Below are 26,315 nucleotides of genomic sequence, written 5' to 3'. Positions count from 1 at the left end.
GGATTTGGGGGTCCCCAGCATCCTCTTCAGTGCAGTGTGTACTCTGGGTTCAAATGTTGTGTTTTTCACCTTATTCCTTCCTGGTTACCTGTGCATGGTGTTTTTTACTGCCGTAGCCCAGAGTTTGAGTGGCCCCAGGCAAGATGGAGGAAGGTTGTGATTCGAATGACCAACTGGGCCAGGAAGGGGCTGGGAGTTCACCCCCTGTGTAACTCAGTGCACCGATCCTGTCTTCATTTCTAGGACTTGGCCATGTACATCAATGAAGTGAAACGGGACAAGGAGACCTTGAAGAAGATTAGCGAGTTCCAGTGCTCCATAGAAAACCTGGTAGGCAGGCGGCCCTTCCACCTGTGCACACCGTAGTGGCTGCCCGTGAAGCCTACCATGCAGTAGGAGGGAGGTGGGGTGGATAAGCCCCTCTTCGTCCACTTCAGCCTTCCTGTGGTTGTACATGAGTAGGCCGAGGAGATGAATGTCCTATTGACAACCCGGCTCTCTTTGCGTGTTCCCAGCCTGGACCCCAGGCTGTGATGACCAGAGGCAGGATGTTTCGCCTGGTCCACGGCCCTCCGGTTTCCTGTCAGTCTCCCTGTCCTCAGGATGGGCAGCGGACAGAGTTTGGTTTGGGGGTGGGGAAGCAGTCATCTCGACCTGAGAGCTGACCCTCAACTCTCCCCTTGTCTAGGAATCAGGCTGAGAGCTGTCAGGCAGGGATGGCCCTCTCCCATGCATACTCTGGAGACCAGAGATGAACTGTTTTTGAACTGAAGCCCTGCTTGGCCCCATGCTGGGTCTAGATCTCTCTGTGCTGTGGTGTTCTGCACTAGGAGAACTTAAGCATACCCTCGTCCTCACCCATCCAAGGGTGCTAACAGCCTTGGCCCCAAGTGATGACTGCCCCTCCAAATGCTGTCTGATGCCAGAGTCACTTTGACATAGAGCCACTGGTTTTTTCCTCACACATTTCCTCTTCCTGGTGGGGGGCTTGGTGAGGTGGAAGCCTGATGTCTAGGCCGGCACGCCCATCTTCATCTACAGAGGACCCCACAGACCTGGCTGGCTTATCAGGAGACATCCAGGCCGTGTTATTAACCAGAGGGGAGAGAGACTGCCAAGCAGTGTTCTGATGAGCGCTCTGTTTCCATGTGGGCTTGCAGGCCAGAAGAGGGCCTCAGACCCAGTGCGGACAGTTGCGAGCCACCATGTGGCTGCTGGGACTCAGACTCAGAGCCTCGTAGCCACTGAGCCATCTCTCCAGCCCATCCCTGTGCGTCATGGGTGTGGCCTGAGCATCTGTGGGGTTCAGGCCGCTTGCCTGCCGATCATCCCTGCTTTCTGATCACTGCACAGTACCACACTTCCTTTCAGCACAGGGAGTTGGCTTTGGCGTTGCCAGTCAGGTGTGCTCTTTTAATGACAAGGAGTGGATGTGGGTGTGGTCTAGTTGGCAGAGGGCTTGAGCCCTGAATAAACGGGACTCAGGGTTACTAACTGTAATCCAGCATGGGGGCAGGGGCGGAGGAAGGCAGAGGCAGAAGGATCACTATTGTCTTTGGCTACACGGGGACTTCCAGGCCAGTCTGGGATACTCCAGGCCCTATCTCAAAAAGAACAGTAGTCCATGGATCTCGGTGTTTCTGGTTCTATGACTGCCACATGGCATGCAGTCTTGGTGCTGGCTCTAGGTGAAGGCGCCTGGATTTATATGCCCTGTCTGATGGGGACAAAGAGGCACAGCAGAGTCCCCTTGTAGGTGTGACCCCTGCTCTGTTTCAGGCCAAGACTAGTCTATGTCATACTGAAGTCAGACCTAGGAGCTCTCACAAAGTACAGGGAGCAGGCCTCCAGGCCCATGTGACCACCCACAGGCAGAGCCACTCCCCCTGGAACCCACCCTCTGCCTTCTCCTGAATAGACTTGTCCCTTGAAAGCTACACTGAGGACGGTGGGAAGGCAGATCTCTCTGTAATAAACAGAACAGAGGGGCACAGTCCAAACAGAACCGGAAATGGAGACTTGATGGCCCGGTGGTAGCAAGGCTGGGCATGGGTTGCTTCCTGTGGAGGATGGACCCGGCTGGACCCCGCCTGTGGTTGCCTCAGTCCTGTAGTGCTGCCTGCTTTCTTTATTATGCTCTCTTAGGGCCGGCCTTCTGGGTTTTCCTACAGCTCCCTGTGAGCGTGACCAGGCCATCAATTGCCCTTTGTTCCCAGGGCTCAAGGGAGTCCCCATCCTGGCTCCCTGAGAGGGGACAAGCTTGGCTCAGGTTCCTGCTGGCCTTGGCCACCCAGTCGCCTAGGCACGTTTTCCTAGATCCCACCTGGGTCTTGCCGGTCCTGCCCTGGGCACGCCCACCTATCTCCCTGTCTAGCAAGGCAAAGGTTGTCCACCCTCTGACTAACAGTCCTGCCTTTCTAGCAAGTGAAGCTAGAGGAGTTTGGGAGGCCGAAGATCGATGGGGAGCTAAAAGTCCGGTCCATAGTCAACCACACCAAACAAGACAGGTGAGTGGGGTGAAGGTTGGCACCGTGTCCCCCTTTAGCCTGGGGACCCCACTCTCAGGAGGCCCTCCAGAGAGCTCCTTGTCGAGTGCGAGTAGATAGGCAGGTAGCGGGAAGTCAGGACAAGGCAGCCATCTTGGGTTCCGGGGGGCAGAGAGAGGAGAGAATGGACGTCTTCTCCAAATCGAGTTGGAGGGCTAAAGCCCTTCTGCATGAAGGTGGCATTGAGGATGGCTTTATGGGAACAGTGGCTTCCTGGCCGAGAGTCATTGTGCCATGTGGACCTGGCAGAAAGGAGGGCCTCACTTGGAGAGAGGGCAGCCTGTGTCTTTGTCTGACACACTGACCATGGCCGTCCTGACACTCTGACACGCTATGTGGCCAGGTACCTGTTCCTGTTTGACAAGGTGGTCATCGTGTGTAAGCGGAAAGGCTACAGCTATGAGCTGAAGGAGGTCATTGAGCTGCTCTTCCACAAGATGACTGATGACCCCATGCACAACAAGGACATCAAGAAGGTGGGTCTGGAGAGGGGCAGGTGCAGGGTCCCCACCCCAGGGCGAGCACAGCAGGTGTCCCCTGCTGGTCTCCCAATGTCATTGTGACTGGCAGGTAGTTCCCATGGTGGGTGATAGGCGCCCTCAGGGCCCCAGCTTCCTGGAGGTCTTCCTTAGGGCACCGGTAACTTGACGTTTAGTCTCAGTGGACCTGATTCTAGCTCCCCTTTATCTGTTGTAACTAGCAGGCCTTCCTGCCCCATTCTTGCTCTGTCTGGTTTGCTGGGGGCTTTGCTTGTGGCTTGTCAGGTTCTGGAGGCCAGTGGACTAGGACTGTAGGAGAAGGGGCTGAGGGTTCAGGGGGGTGGGGCTGTAGCTGTAGGGGGTGGGGCTGTAGTTGTAGGGGGTGGGGCTGTAGCTGTAGGGGGTGGGGCTGTAGCTGTAGGGGGTGGGGCTGTACCCGCAGGGGGTGGGGCTATGGTTACTGTGGCCACAGCTGTGAAGCTTGCTTCTCTGCTTGGCTTACATGTGTGTGTAGCCCTGTGCTGAGTTGGGGACAAGAGGACCACTCACGGGCAGTGGTGGTGCACACCTTTATAAATCCCAGCACTTGGGAGGCAGAGGCAGGTGAATTTCTGAGTTCGAGGCCAGCCTGGTCTACAGAGTGAGTTCCAGGACAGCCAGGGCTACACAGAGAAACCCTGTCTCAAAAAACCAAAAAAAGAAAAAAAAGAAAAGAAAAAAAAAGAAGAGAACTATGCACAGGCTCTTCCTTTTTTTTTTTTTTTAAAGATTTATTTATTATTATATGTAAGTACACGGCAGCTGTCTTCAGACACACCAGAAGAGGGTGTCAGATCTCATTACGGATGCTTGTGAGCCACCATGTGGTTGCTGGGATTTGAACTCAGGACCTTCGGAAGAGCAGTCAGTGCTCTTAACCCCTGAGCCATCTCACCAGCCCCACAGGCTCTTCCTAACCCCGGTGTCTGAAACAGGAGACAGTGACCAAGGCTCATTTCCAAGCTCCAGGAAGGCCTCTTGTGAAGCCTTGGGGAGAACACCTAAAGTGCTTGACAGAGGTGGTGTTCTTACCCTCCTGGGCCGTCCGCCTGCCCCGGCTGCAGTGCGGCCTGGCCAAGCCTCTGAATGACCTGTCTCCCTTTCCTTTCCTCCTCATGCTTCCTAGTCTCATGGCAAGATGGTAAGCCCCCTCCCCCCAGTGCTGCCCCATGCTGGCCTTTCCAAACTTGGGGGTCTGCGGCTCCCTGGGCCTGGGTAGATCAGCCTCGTGCCCCGCCTCCTCCTTCCTCTACATCTCAGTCAAGAAAGTGACACATATTTGTGGCAAAAGCCTTGATTTACAGGTGTGACCTGGAAGCCAGCCTGCTCTGCTTCCTGGGAGGTAAAGGTCAGGGGTCACTGAGCAGTGGCAGGCGAGGCTTTCTGACCTCTGCCCTGCACGAACCTCCTCACTCTTCCCCTTCCCCATGATCCTCTTGCTCTCCCTCCCTCGTCCCTCCACTTCTGACAGACTGCCATTCTTTCCCTGGCACCCTCTGGAAGCTCCTTCTCAAGCCTGGATAATTGGCCAGGCCGGTGGCTCGGGCCCGGCTGCTGGGTTGCTCAGTTTGGTCAGACCCTCTACCATTTGACCCCAGCCTTTGTTTTTCCTGTTGTTTTAAACTCAGGATTTGTTTTTTAACCCAGGAAGTGAACGTGAGTGGGTGGGGCTATGAACGCCCTTGGGCTGGTTCCTGGGAACAGGACCACAGGGATTTGGGTTGAAGGGCTGTATGAAGGGGTGGAGGAAGGGTGGGATATCCTGATAGAGGGTGGGCCCTGAGCTTGGGTTGCCACAGCTACACATATACACATACTTGCATAGCAGGCCTCCCGATTACATAAGAGTGCCCACAGCAGGGTCCCTGCATATATACACACATGCATGGGCACAGTAGGGCACATATGCATACACAAGAGTATGCACACACACAGACATGCATGCATACAGCAGGACCCCACATAGCAGGACCCCACGTATATTCATGTGAGCCCAACAGGATCTCTGCCTTCATACATGCATGTGCACACAGTACTCCCTATACACCTGTACACATGGGTCCATGTGCAGAACCTGATCTACAGGTCAGAGTATACCCATGCATGATGTCTACACATGTGAAAGGAGCTATGGACATCCAGACACAGGCTTGGGTGCACACAGACACTTCTATGTCCTTGAACAGAGACAAGTACCCATGCACATGTGCACACTTAGGCATGGTACAGGCACACATATTACACAGGACAGCACACATAGACCTTCACACACAAGAGCACCCTGGCCTGCTCAGACAAGAGCACAGTGCAGCCACAATCTCTGATGTTGGAAGACACATACACAGGCATGCAGCCAGGCCAGGATGTGTGTGTCTGTGCACAAGAGTGTGCTACACAGGCGTAGGCACACACGTCCACATACAGTGCTAGTGGACTTGTGTGTACCTGGTAGCATCCAAAACCATGCCAACTGCCAACTGCTCCTGTCAGCTACCAAGCCATGCCAGTTTCCAGCATGCCTCTGTCCCCACAGTGGTCCTATGGCTTCTACCTGATTCACCTCCAAGGAAAGCAAGGCTTTCAGTTCTTCTGCAAGACGGAAGACATGAAACGGAAGTGGATGGAGCAGTTCGAGATGGCCATGTGAGTTTGGGGCAGGAGCCTCAGGCCCATTGGCTGTGGCTTCCTGACCATCTCAGGATTGTGGCGGGAGGCGGTTCTGATGCTTGGTGCGAGATGAGCTCCTTCCCCGTGGGACACCAGCCAACTCAGCAGACCCCAGCTGTCTGTGTCTCAGATGTCCCAGGCGGCATCGGGTGTCCTGCGACATGGGCTGAACCTCAGCTTAACAGCTGGATTGTGACTTGGCTTGGACATCTGGGAACAGTGTCCCGTGTGCTTGAGGGGGCACCCAACACAGAGCAGAGGGGCTGAGGGGTGGGAGTGCTGTGTGCCCCTGCCCCTACAGGCAGCCGGGCTTGGGATTTCTGGGGAGGATACGACTCCTTGAGACTTCTCACATGGTGAGAATCAGGTACAAAGAGCAAGGTCTGGGGAACAGCCTGTTCACTGGGTCAGTGGCTTGTGAGCCCGTGAGAGGCCCCTCAGCTTCTGTGGGTCGCAATCCCCTTGTGCTGGGAGCAGTCAACTACTCGCAGAAGCTGAAGATGCCTGTGAGTACCCTCCTCACATACATCTCTCTGTCCTTGCTTCTGCCTGTCTGTCTGTTGTGCCTTCTCGGGTCTGATGGTAGGGAAATGAATGTAGCCTCAAGGTGTGCCTCTGAGCCCCAGGGCTCTTCATGAGCTAGTAATTCCCCGTCTGTGCAGAGCTCACCTACACTGTGAAGGATGAACTTACTGTAATTGTCCTGCCACCCAGAGGACACAGGCCACGACCAGCACTGAGTGCCTGAAACCACAGCAGCATCAAACCTTATCATGTGCACGAAATTTCTTCAGCATGCAGACCTCTGGCAGGGTGCAACGTAAAACTACGATTAATAACTGAGAACTAATCACTAGATCACTAGATTGTACAATGGGTTTTAATGAATTGCCAATCTCTGTGCTTGCACTGAGGCCTGTGTAAAATCCACATCACTGGAAAGCAAGCGCTCCGTTTGTGATGGTTGACTTGATACCAGCTGGCCACTAAGTGACCACTGGCAGAGGATGACCCGTGTCTTGGCTTAGAGAGGTTTTAATCACATGACTCACAACAGGAGTTGCTTGATTCTTAGATTTTCCATGTAATATTTCAGTCCACACTGGGATATAGGTGAACTATAGACAAGGAGGGACAACTGCCTTTATATGCTAAGTTTGACTCCTGGGCCATTTTAACAACCTTCTGCCTCACCCTGTGGGCACTCAGGCCAGAGTGTGCAGGCCTGGGCCCCTCCCCCATCCCAGACTTGCTCCCTGCAGATCTTTGGGAGAGCCAGGCTGGAGCGCAGGCTCCTGGTGTGCATAGCCAGGGCCCATATGCAGTTGCCGCTGTATTTGTAGACTTAGGGAGTGCCTGGCCATGGATCGCCTATTCTCTCCTCCCCCAGGTCGAACATCAAGCCAGACAAGGCCAATGCCAACCACCACAGCTTCCAGATGTACACGTTTGACAAGACTACCAACTGCAAAGCCTGCAAGATGTTCCTCAGGTAGGCGTCTCCTGCCTGTCCAACCCTGGTCTCCGGGATACGCTGTGTAGCGGCCCCGTGACACCGTGGCACCTGACCACCCACCTCGGTGCCATGCGATGTCTCAAAGAACCAGGAGGATATCTACGGGGGTCAGCAGCCGTGGCTGTTAGAGTGGCGGGCCCCCTACTGGGGACCATGGAGTGAGGGGACAGGCCAGGGTGCTCAGATGCTTTGGGGGTGTGGACGCTCCAGGGTGGGCCATCGACCATCGTGATGACTGTGGCTGAGTGTGCAGAGAGCCACGCCCCACCTCACCTCCACCCTCCCCCTCACAGGGGTACCTTCTACCAGGGATACCTGTGTACCAGATGTGGCGTTGGGGCACACAAGGAGTGCCTGGAGGTGATACCCCCCTGCAAGATGAGTGAGTACTGGGCGGTGCATGGCGATGGACCCCACCCCTGGTGTTCCGGATTGTGGGGACTGCATGCTCACCTCTGCCCTGCACCCCAGGGAGTCACATAAGAGGAACTGAGGCCTAGACAGGAAGATGGTTGACTGAAAGGGATTATCAGAAGCTATAGCTATAGCTCCTTTCCAAAGCTCTTGCGACATCCCCCTCTACCTCCTGCATCTCTGCCCCACACCCACACCCTGGGCCCCGGATTTTCTCGGCAGGAATGTGGGGCTTCCTGTCCTGACGGACTCCCGCTCCTGGTCTGGCTCTGTGTATTTGTTCTCATGGCCATTTTTCAGATGAGGCAGCTTGAGGCCTCGCCAGGGGGAGAGGCTGGTGCCAGGCACAGGAACTAGACCCCGAGGCTAGAAGTGTGTGATTTGGGAGTGCATTTGGAGTTTTGTAAATGGTGTTCTGTCTCACAGTGGCCAGGCACAGCCAAAAACCTATGACAGTTCTGAGCAGCGTCAGGGCCTCACTGAGCGTGCGTCCAAGTGGGGAAGGGTTTTTTTTTGTTGTTGTTGTTTTCCTCTGTGATGCTGGAGCAAAATCCTAGGAGAGTTCTCTGCCAACTTCCCCTGAGGGACAGGTGTGGGGTGTTGACAGTGTGTTCCAGGGCCAGCTCTGCATAGGACGTGGCACCTGCTGAGTGCCAGGCTCCAGTCTCTGTGCTTCAAATGGGAGGTTTTCGTCCTTACCACCACAGGATGGACTGCACTGACTGACACAGGAACCTCCGCCCAGAGGAGGCCAACTTGCTCTGAGTCCTGGGACTGAGCTGTGGCTGGAATTTCTCCTAGCGGGACAGCTTTGCACCAGCCTCTGCGCAGTGCAGAACAGTCCTCCTGTGCCAGTCCTGCGATTGTCTTGCTATTGCGCATGCACATTCTCACTTTGGTCTCTCTGGTCCTGTAACTCCAGCTCCAAATCAGCCCCAGAAATTGGGTCTTGACAGTGGCTTTGACTTGGCCAATGTCGCCCTCTTGTGGCCATGAGCCCCTCTTACAAGGCAACTGCCATAGCTGCTTCCTGCTTCTGTGTGATTCTAAAAGTTTAACAAATTTAATTATTAAATAGGATAAAAAATAAATAAAACAGGACCTAAAAACGAAAATAGGACAGGGTGTGGTGGTGCACACTTTTAATTCTAGCACTCAGAAGGCAGAGGCACACACATCTCTGTGAGTTTGAGGCCAACCAAGACTATAAAGCAAGATTCTGTCTCAACAAAAGAGAAAAAAACGTGTTCAATGAACTTACTTAGAAATAAAAGCATGGCATGTGTGTGTAGCTAAGTCGGCAAAGTACCTTCAGGACGTGGAGGCAGAAGGATCGGGGCTAAAAACATCCTTGGTTATAGAGTGAGCTTGAGGCTAGCCTGGGCTAGACAGGGCTAGACCCTGTCTCATGATGAGAAACAAAGCTATAGGAGTAACTGAAGGCTGTGTTTTGGTATATTTTAGGTCTTCTTTTTTTCTTTCTTTTCTTTCTTTCTTTCATTTATTTATATTTTAGAAAATTCATTTTCAGAGTTATTTCCTCCTTATCTTAATGATTAGATACTTATTACCTGTAGACGAAGTTTTGGAATGTAGAGAAGGATAAGGAGGGAGGGGTGAGTCATAGTTCCTTTGGGCACCAGCAGGCACGTTGGGCATTTCCTTCTTATATCAGTGGGATCCTTACCAGTGTCCTCCGCGTCATTACGGCCCCTGCCTGGCTCTAGACATCATCTCAGGGGGTTGTGGCACTCTCTCTCTCTCTCTCTCTCTCTCTCTCTAGCGTATGCACACACACACACACACACACACACACACACACACACAGAGAGAGAGAGAGAGAGAGAGAGAGAGAGAGAGAGAGAGAGAGAGAGACCAGGGTGGAACCCATGGTTCCCTCAGTCCTATTGCCGTCTAAGCTACTTTCCCTCTGATCTGCTCCAGGGCTAAGCATTGATTAGTTTCCCCCTGTGAACTGTAGCGATACCACAACTAAAGAATATGGAATTTGTAGCCTCTGTGGGAGCTCAGACACCCCTAGGGCGATACTAGCCCCTCCTGAGAGCCTTTCCACAGAGCCTTCCTGGGCAGGACAAAAGCTGTGTTACCATCCTGTGGGACATTGCTACCCACCATCATGTGCCAAAGAGTCTGTTAAAAAAAGAAAAGTAGAGAACTCAGATGTCCCCAGAGCAGTCTTCGGTCACAATAGTTGGGGTTATCGAGGCCCCCCAGTCACACACTGTAGCTGTATTGGCTCTTGTTTTGACCCGTGCTGAGATATCAATGACTGTGTACGTCTTCCTTCCCACATGACAGCTGAGTGACGAGTGTCCTGGACTATTCAGGGAGGGTCTTAGAGGAAGGTGGCAAAGGGGACCCTGTACACCCATAAGGTGTGGGAACTGTCCTGTGAGCCCCAGGCACCATCCGGTGGCTCTAGCAGTGGCCAGCATTCAGAGTCGGCCCAGGGAGAAAAGCCCGGGCTATTTCAGGTACGACTTCCAGCTCGTGAGTTCCCCAGGGCTCCTTACAGCTAGAAGCTGAATATGCTGTCAAGGTAACTTTCACGGGTACGAGGCTGGATCTATGTGTATGTCTGTGATCACCCTCTGAAGGCAGCCCCTTGCAGTCAGCCAGCTCCTCCAGTCATGGGAATGCACACTGCGAAGGCCATCTTTCTGTCACTTTGACCCCTGATCTGCTTCCTTTACAGGTTCGCCTGCAGACGCGGTGAGTGCTCGCAACTCTTCCTATTGCTTGGGGCTCTGCCAGCATAGAAACGTGTCTCTGCGCATGTTCCCCTGGTGACTCCGTAGCTGGCACCTTAGCAGCTCACCCGCTCTATCTCCCCAGTGCTCCCCGGCTGCAGCTGCACCTCTGTGGTACAGCATACCCATGGGCACATGATCACTGACGTCATAACGGGGCATGTCTCCTGAAAGCTGTTGTCCAGCCTTGAATGGATGCTCACTGGGCCCCACAGGGACACGGAGACGCCTCTGTCATATAGCACTTAGTTGTGTTGTCCAAGGCGTGTCCAGAGCAGAGGCTGGGAGATGGTCTGGCAGACTTCTTTGGGGAGGTAGAAATTAGGGTTGTGGAGTGGGGTTGTGGAGCCCAGGGTCGGGGAGTATGAAGGATGTTGGGAGAGGGAAATAGTGTTGCATTTGTCTACTGGAGGCATAGCCTTGACACTCATGCCACGGGGCAGGGCGGATGTGGGGCCCAGAAGTGGAGCCCCTTTCCTGACATCTGTCCTTGTTCTCACAGGATGCTCCTGGAGCAGGACCAGGTGAGTGTGCTGGACTCAGCCACTTCTGCAGTCTACATGGACCAACAGGCTGGGTCTGCGCGTGGCGGTGGCTGCTTAGCACGGCCCTAGCCTCTCTGGCTGCCTCCCAGAGTTGACTTAGGGCCCACTTTCCATCCACAGTTCCTAGAGGTGCCAAGCTAAGCACCAGACCTGCAAGCTCTGGAAGTCCAGAGCTTACTGCCGTTTTTCTGTGCCTCTGGATGCTGCCCAGGCTGTTTAAACGTTCTAGATAAAACCTGAGCTTTCTCAGAGGAAACTCAACCCCACCCAGATGTTACCTCTGTTGGGTCTTAGTGACCTAGACCAGGCCTGACAAGACAGTTCCACTGACCGCTTTGCACATTTGGGGTGACCGCATCTGAGGACAGCCTCAGATTCTTGGGCGTTGTGTGAAATATTATAAGGCACCATCCCACACTAGCGCCGGCTACTCTCTGGGCCCGGAGGTCCCGCCACCTCCATGGCGAGCCCCATGTAGCGACCACCCATCTCACGCTTCTCTTGCTGTTCATTGTAACCCAGTAAAATCAAAACTGTAGAGGCATATGAATTATTAGTCAGATTTATATTAGTAAATTCTTAACCCACAAAACGCCCACACAATGAACTCAAAACTCATTTGACATAAATACAAGCTACACCCCTAGATGGGGCAGACACACCCTACTTATTATTTAATCGTCTATCTAAGAAATCCCCAATACTTACTGCTCCCAGGACTGTGAGGTCCTGGATCCTCTTCCGCTCCTAGATCCCATCTTCTCTTCCTCTCCTTCCTTTCTTCTCTGCCTCTCTGTACTCGACTTTAAAATTCTCAGCCCGCCCTCCTTTTCCACTGCCCAATCATAGGCTCTCACCTTATCTTGTGCCCGCCCCCACCCCTTCTAGACGGCAGCCCGTCACACTTGGGTGCCCAGCCTCTATCTCGCTTGCAGCCCCAGGCCTGCTTCTCACCCGTTCTGTGGCACCTCCTCATCTCTAACACTGGGCGGGGCGGGGGCTCCCTAACTCTACACTGCAGATCCAGCTCAGTGGTGTCTGGGAGAGACAGAAAATTCCATCTAAAAATAAGTAGCTGTTACCGGAATGTTCTGGCAACTGTTTTAATTCAGTAGATGTAGGAGCCACATGGGAAGAATACATACAGAAGGGGGGGAAGCAGGTCCTTGCGTCTCAGTGTTGGGGGACAGTCTCACGCAGGGATTCCCCAGACCGGGGAGGGTTAGCGGTGGGAGGAGCTGCCAGCCAGGACGAAGTCACCAGTGAGCTGTTTTCTTCTACCCTAGGTCCCAAGATGGTCGCTGTGCAGAATTACCATGGTAACCCAGCCCCCCCTGGGAAGCCTGTGTTGACCTTCCAGACAGGAGACGTGATAGAGCTGCTCCGGGGTGACCCCGATTCTCCTTGGTGGGAGGTGAGTCCTGAGTGCTGGAGGTGGGGTACAGCCTTGTTCCTCTCCCTGTGTACCCCCAAGGCCAGGGCAGGGAAGTGAGGGTGATACCACGGTGATAGGAGGGGCTGTTTACCACGCCTCGGCCACCTCCAGTCTGCCCGTGAAGTCTGCGATGGCTTCACGGAGGTGATTGTCGCACAGGTGGGTGCAGCATCTCTTCACCAACACTCTTGTTTGCCCTGACCTTCCTGGCTCCGTGGGCCCCACAGGCCCTCACCAGATTCTGTCCCAGCATGCCCTGCCCCACCCTCAATGCCCCATTCTGGTCAGCAACCTCTCACAGTGTTAGGGACTGGCCTCTGGGCCCTGTCTAGTGGGAGGGAGACAAATACAGGCCCCATCATGTTCTTGTGGAATAGTTTGGAACTGGAGTATATTAACCGTTTACTACCCTCTCTGTTGAGCCCCAGCCCCTAAGGAACCCTGAGAGTCCACGGCTAGGTTGGAGTACAGAGTTCGGATAACGGTTGGTGATTTTTGTAGTGTCTTGTTCTCTCAAGGACAGTTAGTAACTGACTCCAGACTACTGAGCCAGACATATAACATGAGAGCCAAAGGGTGTGGAAGGAAGGACGCTCTGCATCCCGGGTGTGTCACCGTGTCGTACTGTTGCTGTGATGGAACACGCTGACAGAAAGCAACCCCGGGCTTGTTTGGTCACTGGTGCAGGTTATAGTCCATCCTTGCAGGGAAGGCAGGCAGGCACTTGAGGCAGCCAGTCAAGTCACAGCCACAGTCAGAGCAGAGGAAAGGGGAACTTAGCTCCCAGTTCACCTTCCTCCCTCACACACAGAGCAGAACCCAAGCCTAGGGACTTGTCCAGCCTGCTCAGGCTGGGTCTTCCCACCTCAGTTGAGACCCAGGGGCGGGGCAGCCTGGTCTACACAGTCTCTCACTGTGACTCTCTTCTCAGATATTCTAGGTTGTCTCAGATTGACAGAACCATCACACCAGGTCTTCATCTTCCTTACCACCTCTCTGGGTGTCACATGTCTCATTTTTCTTTTTGTTTTGTTTTGTTTTGTTTTTTGTTTTGTTTTTTTCGAGACAAGGTTTCCCTGTGTAGCTCCAGCTGTCCTGGAACTCACTCTATAGACCAGGCTGGCCTCGATCTCAGAAATCTGCCTGCCTCTGCCTCCCAAGTGCTAGGATTAAAGGTGTGCACCACCACCGCCCAGCTTGTCACCTGTTTCTTAGGTAGACTTGCAGAGACACCTGGGGTTGTGTTAAGCCTTGGTGTTACTTATCTGTAAAGTGGGGATGCCCTCGTCTCTCTGCTCCAGGTGGTAGAAAGGTCAGCTAAGGTCACAGCAGACAGATGGCACTCGTGTCAGGCTTGGGATTTGTAAGCTGCAGGCACCTTCACGGCTGCTCCTTGCTTCTTCCTCCAGGGGCGGCTGGTTCAAACCCGGAAGTCAGGGTATTTTCCCAGCTCATTTGTGAAGCCCTGCCCAGTGGATGGAAGGGTGAGTCTTTTCCCTAATGCTTCTAGATTGTAGGGTCCAAGACACAGAGAGCTAGCGACAGCATGTCAAGTTGTCCCTGCTAGATAGCCACCTGGGCTGCATCTGGGGCAGAGCCTAGGGGTGGACAGGTGCAGTTGTCTGTGGGAGGTTTGGGAGCTGAGGATGACAGCCTGTGGGTGTCTTAGTCAGTGCTCTATGGCTGTGAAGAGGCACCATGACCAAAGAAAGTGTTTGCATTTACTTGGGGTTCACTTATAGTTTCAGAGGGTTCGTCTGTTACCGTCATGGTGGAGCCTGATGGGAACATAACACCCCACATGGCTTTAGAGCAGTAGCTGAGACCTACACCCTGATCTGAAGGCAGCAGGCAGAAATACTGGGCATGATATGGCTTTTTTGAGACCACCCCTAGAGGCACACTTCCTCCAACAAGGCCACGCCCCTAATCCTTCTACTCTTGCAAACAGTCCCACCACAGTGGGCATCATCCATCTAACTGAGTCGAGCCACTGCCCTTCTGTGGCTAACACTCTCGGTCCATCCTCTCAGGCCGCCAGAGCTCAGGGAGCAGGAAGCTTCCCAGACCCAAAGCCTGAACGCTGGAAATTGCCTTGTTTGGAACGAAGGCTAGGTGGCATCTTCCCTTTAGTGTCAAAGGCAGCCTGGGGTTGTCCTGGCGTAAACTTCATTCCTGTCCTCACAAGGACAGCCAAAAGTAAAAGTGACTTATTTCTCCCTGACAGGGATGCGACAAAGAGTAGTCCCTGCTCACCCACTCCGTCATTTTACAGGCTCAGAGCTTTCTGGACAGATCTGGGGAACACATAGCAAAGGAGAATGGGGGTCGGGGGCACAGTCCCCCTGAGTGTGGCCACCTCATGCCTACTGTTGGGTGTCTCCGGTGGCCTCAAGCCTTTGCCTTTCAGCGACTGTTCCAACTGTTGGTGGTTCCTCATTCATTCATAGCTTCATTGCAAACCAGTCACTCGCTCTGTCAACCCTCCTGAACCTTCAGAGGAAGTCCTGGCAGTGTCCCCAGGGATGTTACAGTTCAGGGGTGCTGGGTTAAGTCCACATGGATTTCTGGCTCCCAATAGACTGCTGGTCCCAGGATTGGGTCTCTCTCTCTCTCTTTCTCTCTCTCTCTGTCTCTGTCTGTCTGTCTGTCTGTCTGTCTGTCTGTCTCTCTCTCTCTCTCTCTGTGTGTCTCTCTCTCTCTCTCATGCCTCCTGGGGATATTAATATATCTGTGTTCTCTTCCCAGCCTCCTACTGGCCGCCCACCTTCCCGGGAGATTGATTATACTGCCTACCCCTGGTAAGTGGATTGTGGGCTGCAGGATTGGGCATTTGGTGGCCCCTGTGTCATAGGGTATGATCCTCTAAGTTGAACTCCACCGTGGCCATTTCTGTCTCTTAAAACAGATCAGCAGGCTCCATTATGTGTGGTAATGAGCCCTCCTCTAGGCAGGCTTCACTGCATTTCATCATGGAAGCTATAGAAAGGGATGTGTTTAGGGTCTAGTCTGTAGTCATGCCTTTGGTGTGAAGAGGCATTGGGTTACATGGAGGGATGAAGGCAGGTGTTTTGGGTATAGTCACAGATCAGGAGTCTGAGGCTGATTAGAACTTGTCCTCAAAGCCGCTTAGCCTCACATGGGCAGTGTGCATACCTCTAAACCAAACGGGCTCATTCTCCAGTTTACACCAGTATCCCCAACCTTGCATGTGGCGTTTGCAGATTCCCAAGTCCTTGCCCCATCTTCGCACCTCAGCGTCTGTCCCTTGCATCTCTCTAGGCCCCACTGGACCTGCCGCATCCATGCCTACGCTGCCTGCTCTGGCCTGCAGGTGGCAGCACATGGTTGCTGACAGACATTAAGTGGTTCTCACTTGATGAAGTGCTTGTTTCCTGTCATTTCACTGTGGCAAATACCTCACCAAGCAGTGTAGAGAAGGAAGGGTTTCTTCTGGTTCACAGTTCTGGGTGCTTACGCGGCAGCTCCTCACAGTGCACCCCAGTCAGGAAGCAGAGAGATGAACTAATGGCAGCTCAGCGTCCTTTTCTCCCTGTTGTTCATCCTGAGGTCCAGCTCATGGGACGGTGCCCACCCACATATGGGCTGGGGCTTTCCACCTCGTTAGCTGAATCTAGGTAATCCCTCAGGCATCCAGCGACCTGTTCCTGTGGTGATTCAGGTCAGCAGTGAAGATTAACCACCACACACTTGCTTTTGTTTTAAATTATATTTCTTCTCTTTTGACAACTCCAGACATGTATATAGTGCATTTTAGTCACTGTACCTCTGTGACCCTCCATTTCCCCAACTTCTTGTCAGCTGGTTTCCCTCTTAGTTTTGTATCTTGTGTGTTTGTGAGCACTGAGTTTAGTTAGGTTTGCCTGTAGATAATTGGGAGCAGGGTTGCTTTTGCTTTTGTTAAACTAGAGGATGGGCAACCTACTGGTAGTTACCACTAAAGAAAGTGACACCCTCCCCTCTAGTCACCAAGAAATTTAATATATTAGAACAGATCTGCCTTAATTGTGCGTTCTGAGGACTAGGCTCATGGTGCCACACCAGGAAGGTGGGAGCTGCTTTGCTGAGGGGACCGGCCTTCCCCCTCATTACTCACTCACTCATTCATTCATTCATTCATCTGTGGTAGGAAAGGCCTGCTTTTGCTCAGTTCTCATTCAGCATGAATGCTAACCACCTCCAGAGTGTCTCTCCCAAAATGCCCCCATCGTTATTTCTCAAGTCGTGCGAAGAATCTAGAAAATGCGGGTCAGGTAGAAGTTTGTGATCCGGACAGCCCCCACCTGGCTGCATACTCTCTTACCTGCCCCCCCCCCCGCCCCCCACCCCCGGCATCCTCACCCGATACCCTTGTATGGTGACTTGACGTCCTGATCCCCATGTTGTGCCCCGTCAGGACAAGACCACATGCCCCTCCCATCAGTCAGTCACGGGTCTACTCAACTCAAAGGTTCAGACAAGGAGCCAGGCCTGAGGCAGGTGGCGCACACACCAAGGGCACCGCCCGTCAGTGCCGTGTCTCAGCCCTGGTTTCTCGACCCCAGGTTTGCTGGTAACATGGAACGACAGCAGACGGACAACCTGCTCAAGTCTCATGCCAGTGGGACCTACCTCATCAGAGAGCGCCCAGCAGAGGCAGAACGCTTCGCCATCAGCATCAAGTGAGCCGCAGCCCCGGCCGGGCCCATAAGTGTCCCTCCTGAGCCTGCTGCTGAGGGGATGGAGTGGGTCTTCTCTCTGATGCCCAGGCTAGAAAATCCCAGACAAGATGGAGGCCCATAAGTGTCCCTTGGTCTTAAACCATTACTAGGTATTTGTTTTGCTGTGATTCAGTTGTGTTTTGAGAGTGCTGAGCAGGGCCTGTGGGGGGGGGGGGGGGAAAGGCATCTTTGGTCTTCTGGGAATTGGGTTGAGGCTAGCCCTGTGATCTAGCCTCTTGGTAGCCATAGTGGGACAGCCTGGACACTCCCGCTGCAGTGACAGAGGCTGGGAAGGATTGCCAGGACTGCAGGAATCCTCATGGCCCCTTGGGCAGGTGGGCACTAGGCTCTGCAGGGCAGCCACGGGACCTGAACACAATTCTCTCTTACTGGTCTGGCTCACAGCACATGTTAAAACCACGGGAACACAGGTAGGTGCCTACAGTGGCCCTGTGGAGCAACACCTGATTACTCATTAGTTCACTGTTCCCTTTAGCCATTTTCAGGGTATTGAACCAGCCTTGTATTCCTAGGATGTCTCCCCACCCCTCAGCACTGTTCAGTCCTTGTTACATGTTTGGGTCACGAGCAGACATTTTTAGGGAGATAGGTTGTCTTGCTTCCGCAACTGGGTTCCACAGGCATCGGGACACTGGCTTGAGGTTTCTGTCTGTGTGACGTCTTGAACCTTAGCATTGCCTCACATTTGGGGGAGCCTCCCAAGGCCCTCTAGGTTGGATACACTTGAACTAAAGGTGATGAGGACAGGGGCAGTGACTCTGGGACCTGATGGACTTGCGCTCTGTGCTTTGACTGAGGTCAGGGTTGGTAGTGGGGACTCTGGGGTATGGACTTAAAGGGGAGGGCTATGGAAGATCTGCTCAAATGGAGTGGGCCAAGGGCTGGAGAAGCGGCTGTGGGGGGAGGGGACTGCAGAGCCAGTGTAGAGGTGTAGGTCGGGATCTTTGCTGAAGCAGATCTGGAATAGACCTGGGGCTCTCTGTCCATCTGTCTGTCCAGGTTCAATGATGAGGTGAAACACATCAAGGTGGTGGAGAAAGACAGCTGGATCCATATCACGGAAGCTAAGAAGTTTGAGAGCCTCCTGGTATGTGCGCCTATAACTCTCAGTGCCACAGACCCTGGCCACAGAGACCCAAGGGCTCTCCACTTTACAAACATTTTGCCCCCTGATGATCTTTGCTTAGGGAGGGGTGATTCTTCCAGTCTGGGGCAAAATCTTGAGTCACTTGATAGGATTCCTGGGAACAGTTGGAGTCATGTTACACCAGAGCTGGGTCACTCCAAAGCCTTCCCTAGATTACTAGCTGCCTCAGGCTGAGCCTCTCCCCACATCCTTGGGGACAGCCCCACCGGAATGCAGTTAAAGGCACACTATTCCTTAAAGTGACACTAAATGCTTGTTTGGACCTCCACCGCCCCCTTTTGGGACTAGCACAGAGCCCAGGGCCTTACACATACTCTGCAGTTGCCCTGCCTCTAGTCCCAACTTCAGCTCCAGCCCTTCTTCCTCTTTGTTTTTGGAGACAGACACATGTACCTCTGGCAGGCCTAGAACTCGCTGTGGCGTTCCCTCAGCCTGCCTCTGCCTTCCTAGTTGCTGGGATTAAGGACGTGTGTCACCATAAGTGGCCACATATTTCTTTTCCTCACAAACGTCAACCCTGTGGCAGGACATTGGAGGTTTCCTTCCTCCCCTGTGACCCACAGGAAAACACAGGCAAACAGAAAGTGCCTGAAATCCCCTTCACAGCCCAGAGCCAACAGACACCATCTGGTGAGGCTGCAGGTGCCTCTTGGGGCATGGAGCACGGCATACCTTTCCGTGTGGCCATCCATTGCTGTCCAGTCCCCTTCGTGGCTCTAGCCCCGAGGACGCATGTTGCCCTGCAGGTGTGCCTCCCTCCAGCATGGACGGCACTGTAGTCGGAAGCTTGTTCTTCAACGTTGACTTTCTTTCCAGAGCATTCTTTCAGAGATATTTGTGAGCCCTGCACCTGAGGGAGAGAGGTTTTTGAGGCACTGGCCATCCTAGCTGGGCTTGGCTGGAGTGAGATTGAGGGAATCTCAGAGGAGCCCATGCCTTGAACCCAGGAAGGTGGGAGGGCTCCTGAGTCTCCAGCGGTTGGTGAGTGTGCGCCCCCTGCAGGAGCTGGTGGAGTACTACCAGAGCCACTCACTCAAGGAAAGCTTCAAGCAGTTGGACACTACACTCAAGTTCCCCTACAAGTCTCGGGAGCGCACCACCACCAGGGCGTCAAGCCGGTCTCCAGGTAATGCCTGTGTCCAGGGGTATCTACTCAGGCCACATCCAGGGCCAAGATCTCCCTGTCCACCTGGGTCAAGAGTTGTTGCCTGACCCCTGAGCGTGGGCTGGGCCCTCCATATCTCAGTGGCCCTGACTCACACCCCTTCTCATTTCGTGTAGCAGATGTGGTCCACACCGCTACTCTGGTTCTTGGCCCTTGTGCTTGGAGCTGACAGTAGTGAGAAGTAGTAGGGCAGGATCTGAGAACAGACTCCTCCATGGGTACCCTGGGGCCTTGGCTGATCAAGGCAGCTGTCTGCCTACAGGGGGGGATTTCAAAGCTGATGACAAGGGTGCAGCCTGGATCTTGGGGCAGAGATAGGCCCAGAGCATTTGGCTTCTAGCTCAGGGCTCTTTCCCCTGAGTTATGCATATCTCCAGTCTGCAGGGACCTGCAGAGCTATGGGATCTTCCTTCCCCCACCCCAGACAGAGCAGGTCAGCAGAGGCTCGCCAGCCTCTATGACAGTTGGCCTCAGTGTTCTTTCAAGACATAGGGGTAGAGCAAGCAGTGGCCTAGCTGTGCCTGTGGTAGGCCCCGCCCTCCCCAGCATCCTCCCAAGGTAGAGCGTGGCACCCTGGCTCCCTGGCTCCCGCCCTGTCTTATGCTCTCTCTTGCCTCTTTGCAGCTTCCTGCGCTTCCTACAACTTTTCTTTTCTCAGTCCTCAGGGCCTCAGCTTTGCCCCCCAGGGCCCCTCTGCTCCCTTCTGGTCAGGTACCTCTACTGCTCGGGCCCAGCCTGATGGGTCCCCCTAGCTGCACAGCCTGGTGCTGGGGGGCAGGGGGCGGTTGGGAATCGGGCCAAGGCTGCTGCACACGAGGACGCATTAGGCAGGGATCTTCCCTGGTCATGCTGGTGGACACTTCCCTGCCTCATCAGCTGTCATCCTTCACGGCCACTGAGAGCTTTGTCTCTGGTTTGGGAGATGCGGGCAGAAGGGGCAGAGCTTGTGACTACTCTGCAGCCAGGAGAGCTGCCGTGGGAGCAGGGATGGGTGCGGAGGAAAGGTTTCAGTCAGCCCTGGTCCGACATACTTTCTGCTGCCAGAGCCAAAGCCCTCTGTGCTGGGCTGTGTGTCCCCTCACCACCATTGTCACCTGTCCCCAGGACTCCTGGGTTCTGGGCTGAACCAGTTCACTGGGTCTCTAGTCTAGTTTGGGGATCTGGGGTGGGGATGGTCAAGGCACGGGTGCCTGCTCTGTCACCAGTGGCATGCTTATTACTTGTGGTAGTGGCCCAGCATTGGTGGTGATAACTCAAGCCCCCTTTAAGTGCATGCGTAGATGTGTTGTATGTCCGGACACAGGTGTGACGGGCCCTCAGCTGGAGGCTAGTGTCCCTCCAGAGACCTTTCAAAGCCGTACTCTAGGTGCCAGGGAGGGACCCAGCTCAGTCTGAGGGCCCCAGCCCTGGCTGAGTAGCTCCTGCAGCTGTTTGATGTCTCACCCTCTGCCCCAACAGTGTTCACGCCGCGGGTCATCGGCACAGCTGTGGCCAGATACAACTTTGCTGCACGAGACATGCGGGAGCTGTCGCTGCGGGAAGGTGATGTGGTGAAGATCTACAGCAGAATCGGTGGGGACCAGGGCTGGTGGAAAGGCGAGACGAATGGGCGGGTAAGTAGCTTGCCAGGCTGAGGGCTTTATGTGGAGGCCCAGGGCTGGCCTTACTGAGAGGTCAGGGATGTATGCCTTTGGCTCTGACACAGTCAGACTCAACTATGCCTCGCCGTGATCTAGGCACACTGTCTGAGATTTCCCAGGGGTCATGATGAGTATGAGGATGGGGAACCCAGTTGTTCACTGTAATCATAGCTACACTGCTCAGGTCTCAGTCCAGGCCTCACAGACCTTCTCCTTGCCTTTGTGGTCACCTAGGAACAGGTTTTATATACAGTCATCTGGTCACTTGCAGGCAGGGAAGCCATCAGATCCTACCTACCCCATCCCTTCCTTCTGGTTTATAGTGACTACCATGTGGCTCCCTCAGACTCTTCCCCCAGAGGTTCTGCCAAGAGCCTCCTCTATCCCAGAACTCATATAGATCCACTGGCTTTGACCCAGGTCTCTGAGCAATTTTTGGAAAGGCAGAGAGCTCCAGGTGTCAACAGTACACAGGCCCCAAATATGTTCATTTATACCTAGCTGCCCTTCAAAAAACTGAAGGCTACTAAGTCCTAGCAGCAACTTTGAGGGCTGGATGCTAACTCTGAAGTGGGCCAATCCAAGTGAAAGCCAATGGGACTGTAATTCAGTTACTTGCTTGGTCCCTCACTGGGTCCAGGCAATTCCGTAGCACAGTCTGAAAATGACTGGTTTGAGCTTTTGTGAGTAGATCTTGTTGATATAACCTGGTGTCATCAGGACATGCCTTTTTCTCTCTGGCTATTTTACTGCTGAGTCTGTCTAACAGGCGACAGCATCTTTGCTTGAATAGGTAGCTTCTCCTCATCCCCTTTCCTGTTACTATTGACCTTTCTCTTTCCTTGTACTTAAACTGGATTTCCTATAACCAGTTGGAATTTTTACAGCTATTCTAATGTGGTAGTCTTTGCCCTTTAGTAGGCATTTGTAGTCCATTTATATTTAGTATAAATTTGGGGCTGTTCATTTGTAAATGTAACCTTTTGTTGTTTACTCTCTCTACTTCATTTCCCCTCCTCATGATTGATATGTTAGTTACATACCCTTTTATCATGTATGTTATTCTGGTGGTTACAGATGCACTTTGAGTTTTCAGAGTGTGAGGACCACACACCTTGAATTCCTAGTCTGTCATTGATGGAAGTTGGGGCAGGAACTGGAAAGCGAGCACCATGGAGGGATGCTGCCTGCCGGCTCGCTTGGGATCATGTAGCTTTCTTGTATAGCCCGGATCACCTGCCTAGAGATGGCACTACCCATGCCAGACGGGACCCTCCATCAATAACAACCAGGACAAGTCCCACAGTCCTGTCGCTCTGCTGGGCGATCCCTTAATCAAGGCTTCTCCTCTCAGCTGCTTGCCTGGAAGGCGTGTGACTGGGCTGTCCAGCTCCAGGTTCCAATGGCTGCGTTCCTAACTTTGGACTTGGTTAAGGGTTTTCTGCCAGGTCTCTCTTCCCCATCTGCATTCTCCCCGTTGACCTATGGTTAGTCCCATTCTCTGAAGGCCTGCCTGGCCTTGGGCTCTGCTGCTTCAGGCTCCTGCATGCTGGGGTCCTGGACATGTTTCACGTCATCCAGCTTCCGGCCTCGGACTCCTGTTTGATTTCTGACTCCTGTTCTCTGGAAGACATGTTTGCTCTCTTCTCATTTTTCTGAGACATGGAGGCTAGCTCTTTCTGTGCCTGACCCAGGGCTCCTTTCTGCTGTCTGTGCTCTGGATTTTCATCAGTCTCCTGGCTGAAGACCAGGCTGTGTGTCAGACACAGGAAGATGTGACTTCCTCAGTAGGCTCTGACACTTTCTCACTGGTGGATGACAAGCTAGACTCCCCAGTATCTCTTCAAGGCTTGGTGAGGCCTGGTTGAGATCTCTGGTGTTTAGAAGGGGTCTCAGCTCCCAAGGCCATCCTAGCCCTGCCTTGACACATACCCCCTTGCCATGTGTGCACACATTCAGACACACGTGTCCTTGCCATCTCTTTCAGATTGGTTGGTTTCCTTCGACGTACGTGGAAGAAGAAGGCGTCCAGTGAGAGTGAGACCTGGACAGGACCCATGGATGTTCTTGGGAGTCTCCCCAGCTCTGAAGTCTGCCTCTGGCTTCTCCATAGCTCTGGGAACTGCCTGCTAAGCCTGCAGCTGTTATGGCCCATAGGGATGGTGAGGGTGCTCCGCCGTCACCTGTCCTAGGTGGCCTGCCCCTGGGTACATTCCTTGTACATAGAGGAGATCTGTGCTGGCCACACCCAGAGCACCAAGGAGAGGGAGCTCAGGCTATCCAAGCATGTGTGGGTGACAGCAAAGGTCAGAAGCCACGCCTGCCTCTCTGGCTTAGACGGTTGTTCAGGGCCTAGAACTCAACTCATGGTGTGCCAGGGAGGGTTGGGGACGGCAGGGGTCCCTTCCCAGCCCATCTGCTGCCCCACACTGATCTGCCTGTCTTTTCTGCTGCTCTCTAGAGTATGTGTCAGGTCTTGGGAGGCAGGCAGGGCCAGAGCCGAGCTGTGCTGTGGCCCACACTAGGCCCAACTGGGAGAGAGGGCTTGCACAGGGCCACTGGATCATGCTGGCTCTGAAGCTCCTCCCACTCCTCCCTTCCTAACACACCAGGGTCCTGCTGAGTGCTACCTGGGCAGGCCCCTCTCTCAGAGGGGCCTTTGGAACGATGACATTGCTGACCCACCCCCGGCCCACCCAGTCAGTGGTACTGCTCTTTGCTGGTTGAAGCCCCTTTCCTGAGCCAGGAAACAGGTCTTCTCTGCCCTGCTGCCAGGGGACACATCTCTGAACCCTAAAGGGCAGGGTAGAAAACCAAGTTCCCCTCCCTGGTGCCTCTTTTCTCTCCAGGAGGCACTTTTGGGTCTTATGCATTCCAAACCACAGCCACTAGGTGTCTGCTGGCCTTCACACTAGATGACAGGTCTCCCCGAAGGATCCCCGCAGCCCACACACTGGGCCGATGGCCAGCGAGAAATAAGTGCTCTTGGGTGTCTCTGCGCTTCACTTCCTCTTCCTGGTGCTTCCTGGCCTCTGACCTCTGGCTTGCTTAGCCAGCCCCTAGTTTCTTCCCAAGGAGTTCTGAGTGTAAGCTTATGTGAAAGACACACATAGACTCTTGGGGCCCTTTCTCCCCTAGTCTAGCTGCTCACTCCCGGGTAGGTAGAGAGCCTAGGGAAGCTGTCCCCACTGGAGTGGGACCTTGCACCTGGGGACACTTTCCAGAGTTGGCCTCATGTCCTCCAGCCTAGTGTCCACATGCAACCTGCTGGGGTGTTTGGGGAGACAGGGAGGATCAGGAGGAGATGGGGAGCAACAAGAGACACCCCGGAAAGCTCCAGCTGTGAGAAGCTGGGAGCAAAGGGTTTGCCTTGGAGAGTCAGACACAGGCCACTTTGCCAAGCCTGCCAGTGAAGTGCAGGCCCTGGGGAGGGCTCTGTCCATGGAGGGCGCCTCTGTGGGAACTGTACGGACGCCCTTCCAACACCCTGTGCTTGCAGTTTTGGTTTGTTTGTTTGTTTGTTTGTTTTTCTGTTGTTGTTAGCTTTTTTTTTGTCCTGTTACATTTTGTTTTGCCTGTCCGTATTTTAGAAGGGGGAAAAGTTGTAATTATTTCATCTAAATCTCCCATTATATATCTGTGAATAAGAGATTCTATAATAGCAAAAGGATGTATATTTTAGCTTGTCATGATATGTCATGATAACGAAGGACACTGAGAAAGAGAATACTCTAGAGACCCGTTCTTGTGAATGTTTTATGTTTGTTTTGACATGTGTGTTTGGTTTGGGTTTTATTGTTTTTGAGCTGCACTGGGCAGGGTGCTGGGCAGGCCAGTGCGTGGGCGCCTCTGCAGGAGACTGGACACCGTCTAAGGACTGGGGGCCTGAGATCAGCTGTGAACATTTGCAGCACAGTGCATGCAAGTCAGGGATGTGGGGGTCCCACAGCCAGCAGCACCCCCTATGGAACAACTGTACATTTGCCAATGGGTTTTCCCCACAAGACTACGGTTTTTACTACAAATAAACCTACGTTCTATTCTGCAGCAGTGGTTAAGTTCTGTGCCCGGGAGAGAGCAGGTGACATCTTAAGTCCATCAAGGTTGGTTCTATCCAAAGCTTGCCCGCCAGCTGGTCATCTCTGCCTGCCTGGCACAGAATACAACAGAGTCACCAGGCAGCCCTATAGCAAGAGCCACAGCCTTTAGAGATTAAACAAACAGAAAACTCAGCACTTTCTCCTCTGGGACTCTCCCTGTGTCATTTGATGAGGAAAACCCCACTCATCAAGTGTTGATGGTCCTCTTCCCCGCCCCCACCTACAGGAAAGCAGCCTATGCCTTAGGGCCCCCGGCTTCCCTCCCAGGCTCCTGTCCCGAGCCTGCCCCTCCCTCTCCTTGGTTACCCTGCCTCCCAGCGAGGTTCCCAAGGCTCTCGATGGTATAATAGAAGGGAACAGAGCCATCAGCTCTGTGGCCAGGACCTTGTTGCAGGGCCACCCTTGACAACAGTTATGCTTGAAATGGCACAGAGTAAGGTAGGCACAAGTCCACTTGTAGAATGAGGGGTCCTGTTACTAAGGAGATGGCACAGGGCACAGGAGTGGGCAACCAACCGCTCTTGGCACAGGCACACCTCCTGGGTCCCTGTGAATGTTGTATGAGACTGGGAGGCACCTGGCTGGTGTGGAGTCTTGTTATAAATGTGGCCTGTGGCTACGGTTGCACCACTGAGAGAGGAGGAGCCCATGCTATCTCATCCCAGCCCTGGAACTCTGTGTGTCAGGGACTGTGATCATGTATACTTTCTATGTGCCCTGACCAGAGACAGGTGAAGATTTATTCGCGTTCATCTTCATCCAGTTCACACGGTGTGGCAGTCACCCTGTGAATGCTCCTCCCCTTGTCCTGACATGCCTCCCCTACAATTAGGATTTTGGACAGGTTCTCACCGGCCTGTGATGCCTTCAGCCACTGAAATCTCCTGTAGATTTTGTAACCAGAAGCAAAGAGGGCAGAGGGCCTCAGTCAGTCACCAGACGGTCCCTGCTGGTCACGTTCAGGCCTTGCTACCCTCGCCTCTTCTGGGTCTCTTCTGCCTTGGTGGCCCAAGTTACTAGCATGTGGGCAGCAGGTAGAAGAAGTGCCCCCTTCCATCCAGCAGCCAGAATTTCTGGGATATTCCTGGGCCCTAGGCTGTCTCTCTTGG

The 26,315-nt window shown here is 53.6% G+C and overlaps 1 protein-coding gene across 4 annotated transcripts in view; it reads left to right on the top strand.

Moving 5' to 3' along the window:
- Vav2 (vav guanine nucleotide exchange factor 2) overlaps nucleotides 1-25,153 on the top strand; it is a 160,949-nt gene extending 135,796 nt beyond the window's left edge. For all 4 annotated transcript variants that reach the window (XM_052181942.1, XM_052181943.1, XM_052181944.1 and 1 more), the window contains 16 exons: nucleotides 244-330; nucleotides 2,422-2,507; nucleotides 2,890-3,022; nucleotides 5,598-5,707; nucleotides 7,122-7,223; nucleotides 7,541-7,629; nucleotides 10,378-10,394; nucleotides 10,935-10,956; nucleotides 12,264-12,391; nucleotides 13,822-13,896; nucleotides 15,161-15,213; nucleotides 16,978-17,094; nucleotides 18,154-18,241; nucleotides 19,304-19,427; nucleotides 20,925-21,079; nucleotides 23,094-25,153. In XM_052181942.1, the coding sequence (XP_052037902.1) occupies nucleotides 244-330; nucleotides 2,422-2,507; nucleotides 2,890-3,022; nucleotides 5,598-5,707; nucleotides 7,122-7,223; nucleotides 7,541-7,629; nucleotides 10,378-10,394; nucleotides 10,935-10,956; nucleotides 12,264-12,391; nucleotides 13,822-13,896; nucleotides 15,161-15,213; nucleotides 16,978-17,094; nucleotides 18,154-18,241; nucleotides 19,304-19,427; nucleotides 20,925-21,079; nucleotides 23,094-23,141 (1,434 nt within the window). In that variant the 3' untranslated portion in view covers nucleotides 23,142-25,153. The remainder of the gene's footprint in view (nucleotides 1-243; nucleotides 331-2,421; nucleotides 2,508-2,889; nucleotides 3,023-5,597; nucleotides 5,708-7,121; nucleotides 7,224-7,540; nucleotides 7,630-10,377; nucleotides 10,395-10,934; nucleotides 10,957-12,263; nucleotides 12,392-13,821; nucleotides 13,897-15,160; nucleotides 15,214-16,977; nucleotides 17,095-18,153; nucleotides 18,242-19,303; nucleotides 19,428-20,924; nucleotides 21,080-23,093) is intronic.
- Nucleotides 25,154-26,315: the final 1,162 nt, after the last annotated feature.

Source organism: Apodemus sylvaticus, chromosome 5 (assembly GCF_947179515.1).
Source record: "Apodemus sylvaticus chromosome 5, mApoSyl1.1, whole genome shotgun sequence".
In the NCBI taxonomy this organism is placed as follows: domain Eukaryota; kingdom Metazoa; phylum Chordata; class Mammalia; order Rodentia; family Muridae; genus Apodemus; species Apodemus sylvaticus.
The sequence above is the reverse complement of the archived record's forward strand: the minus strand, read 5'-3'. Positions and strand labels throughout refer to the sequence as shown.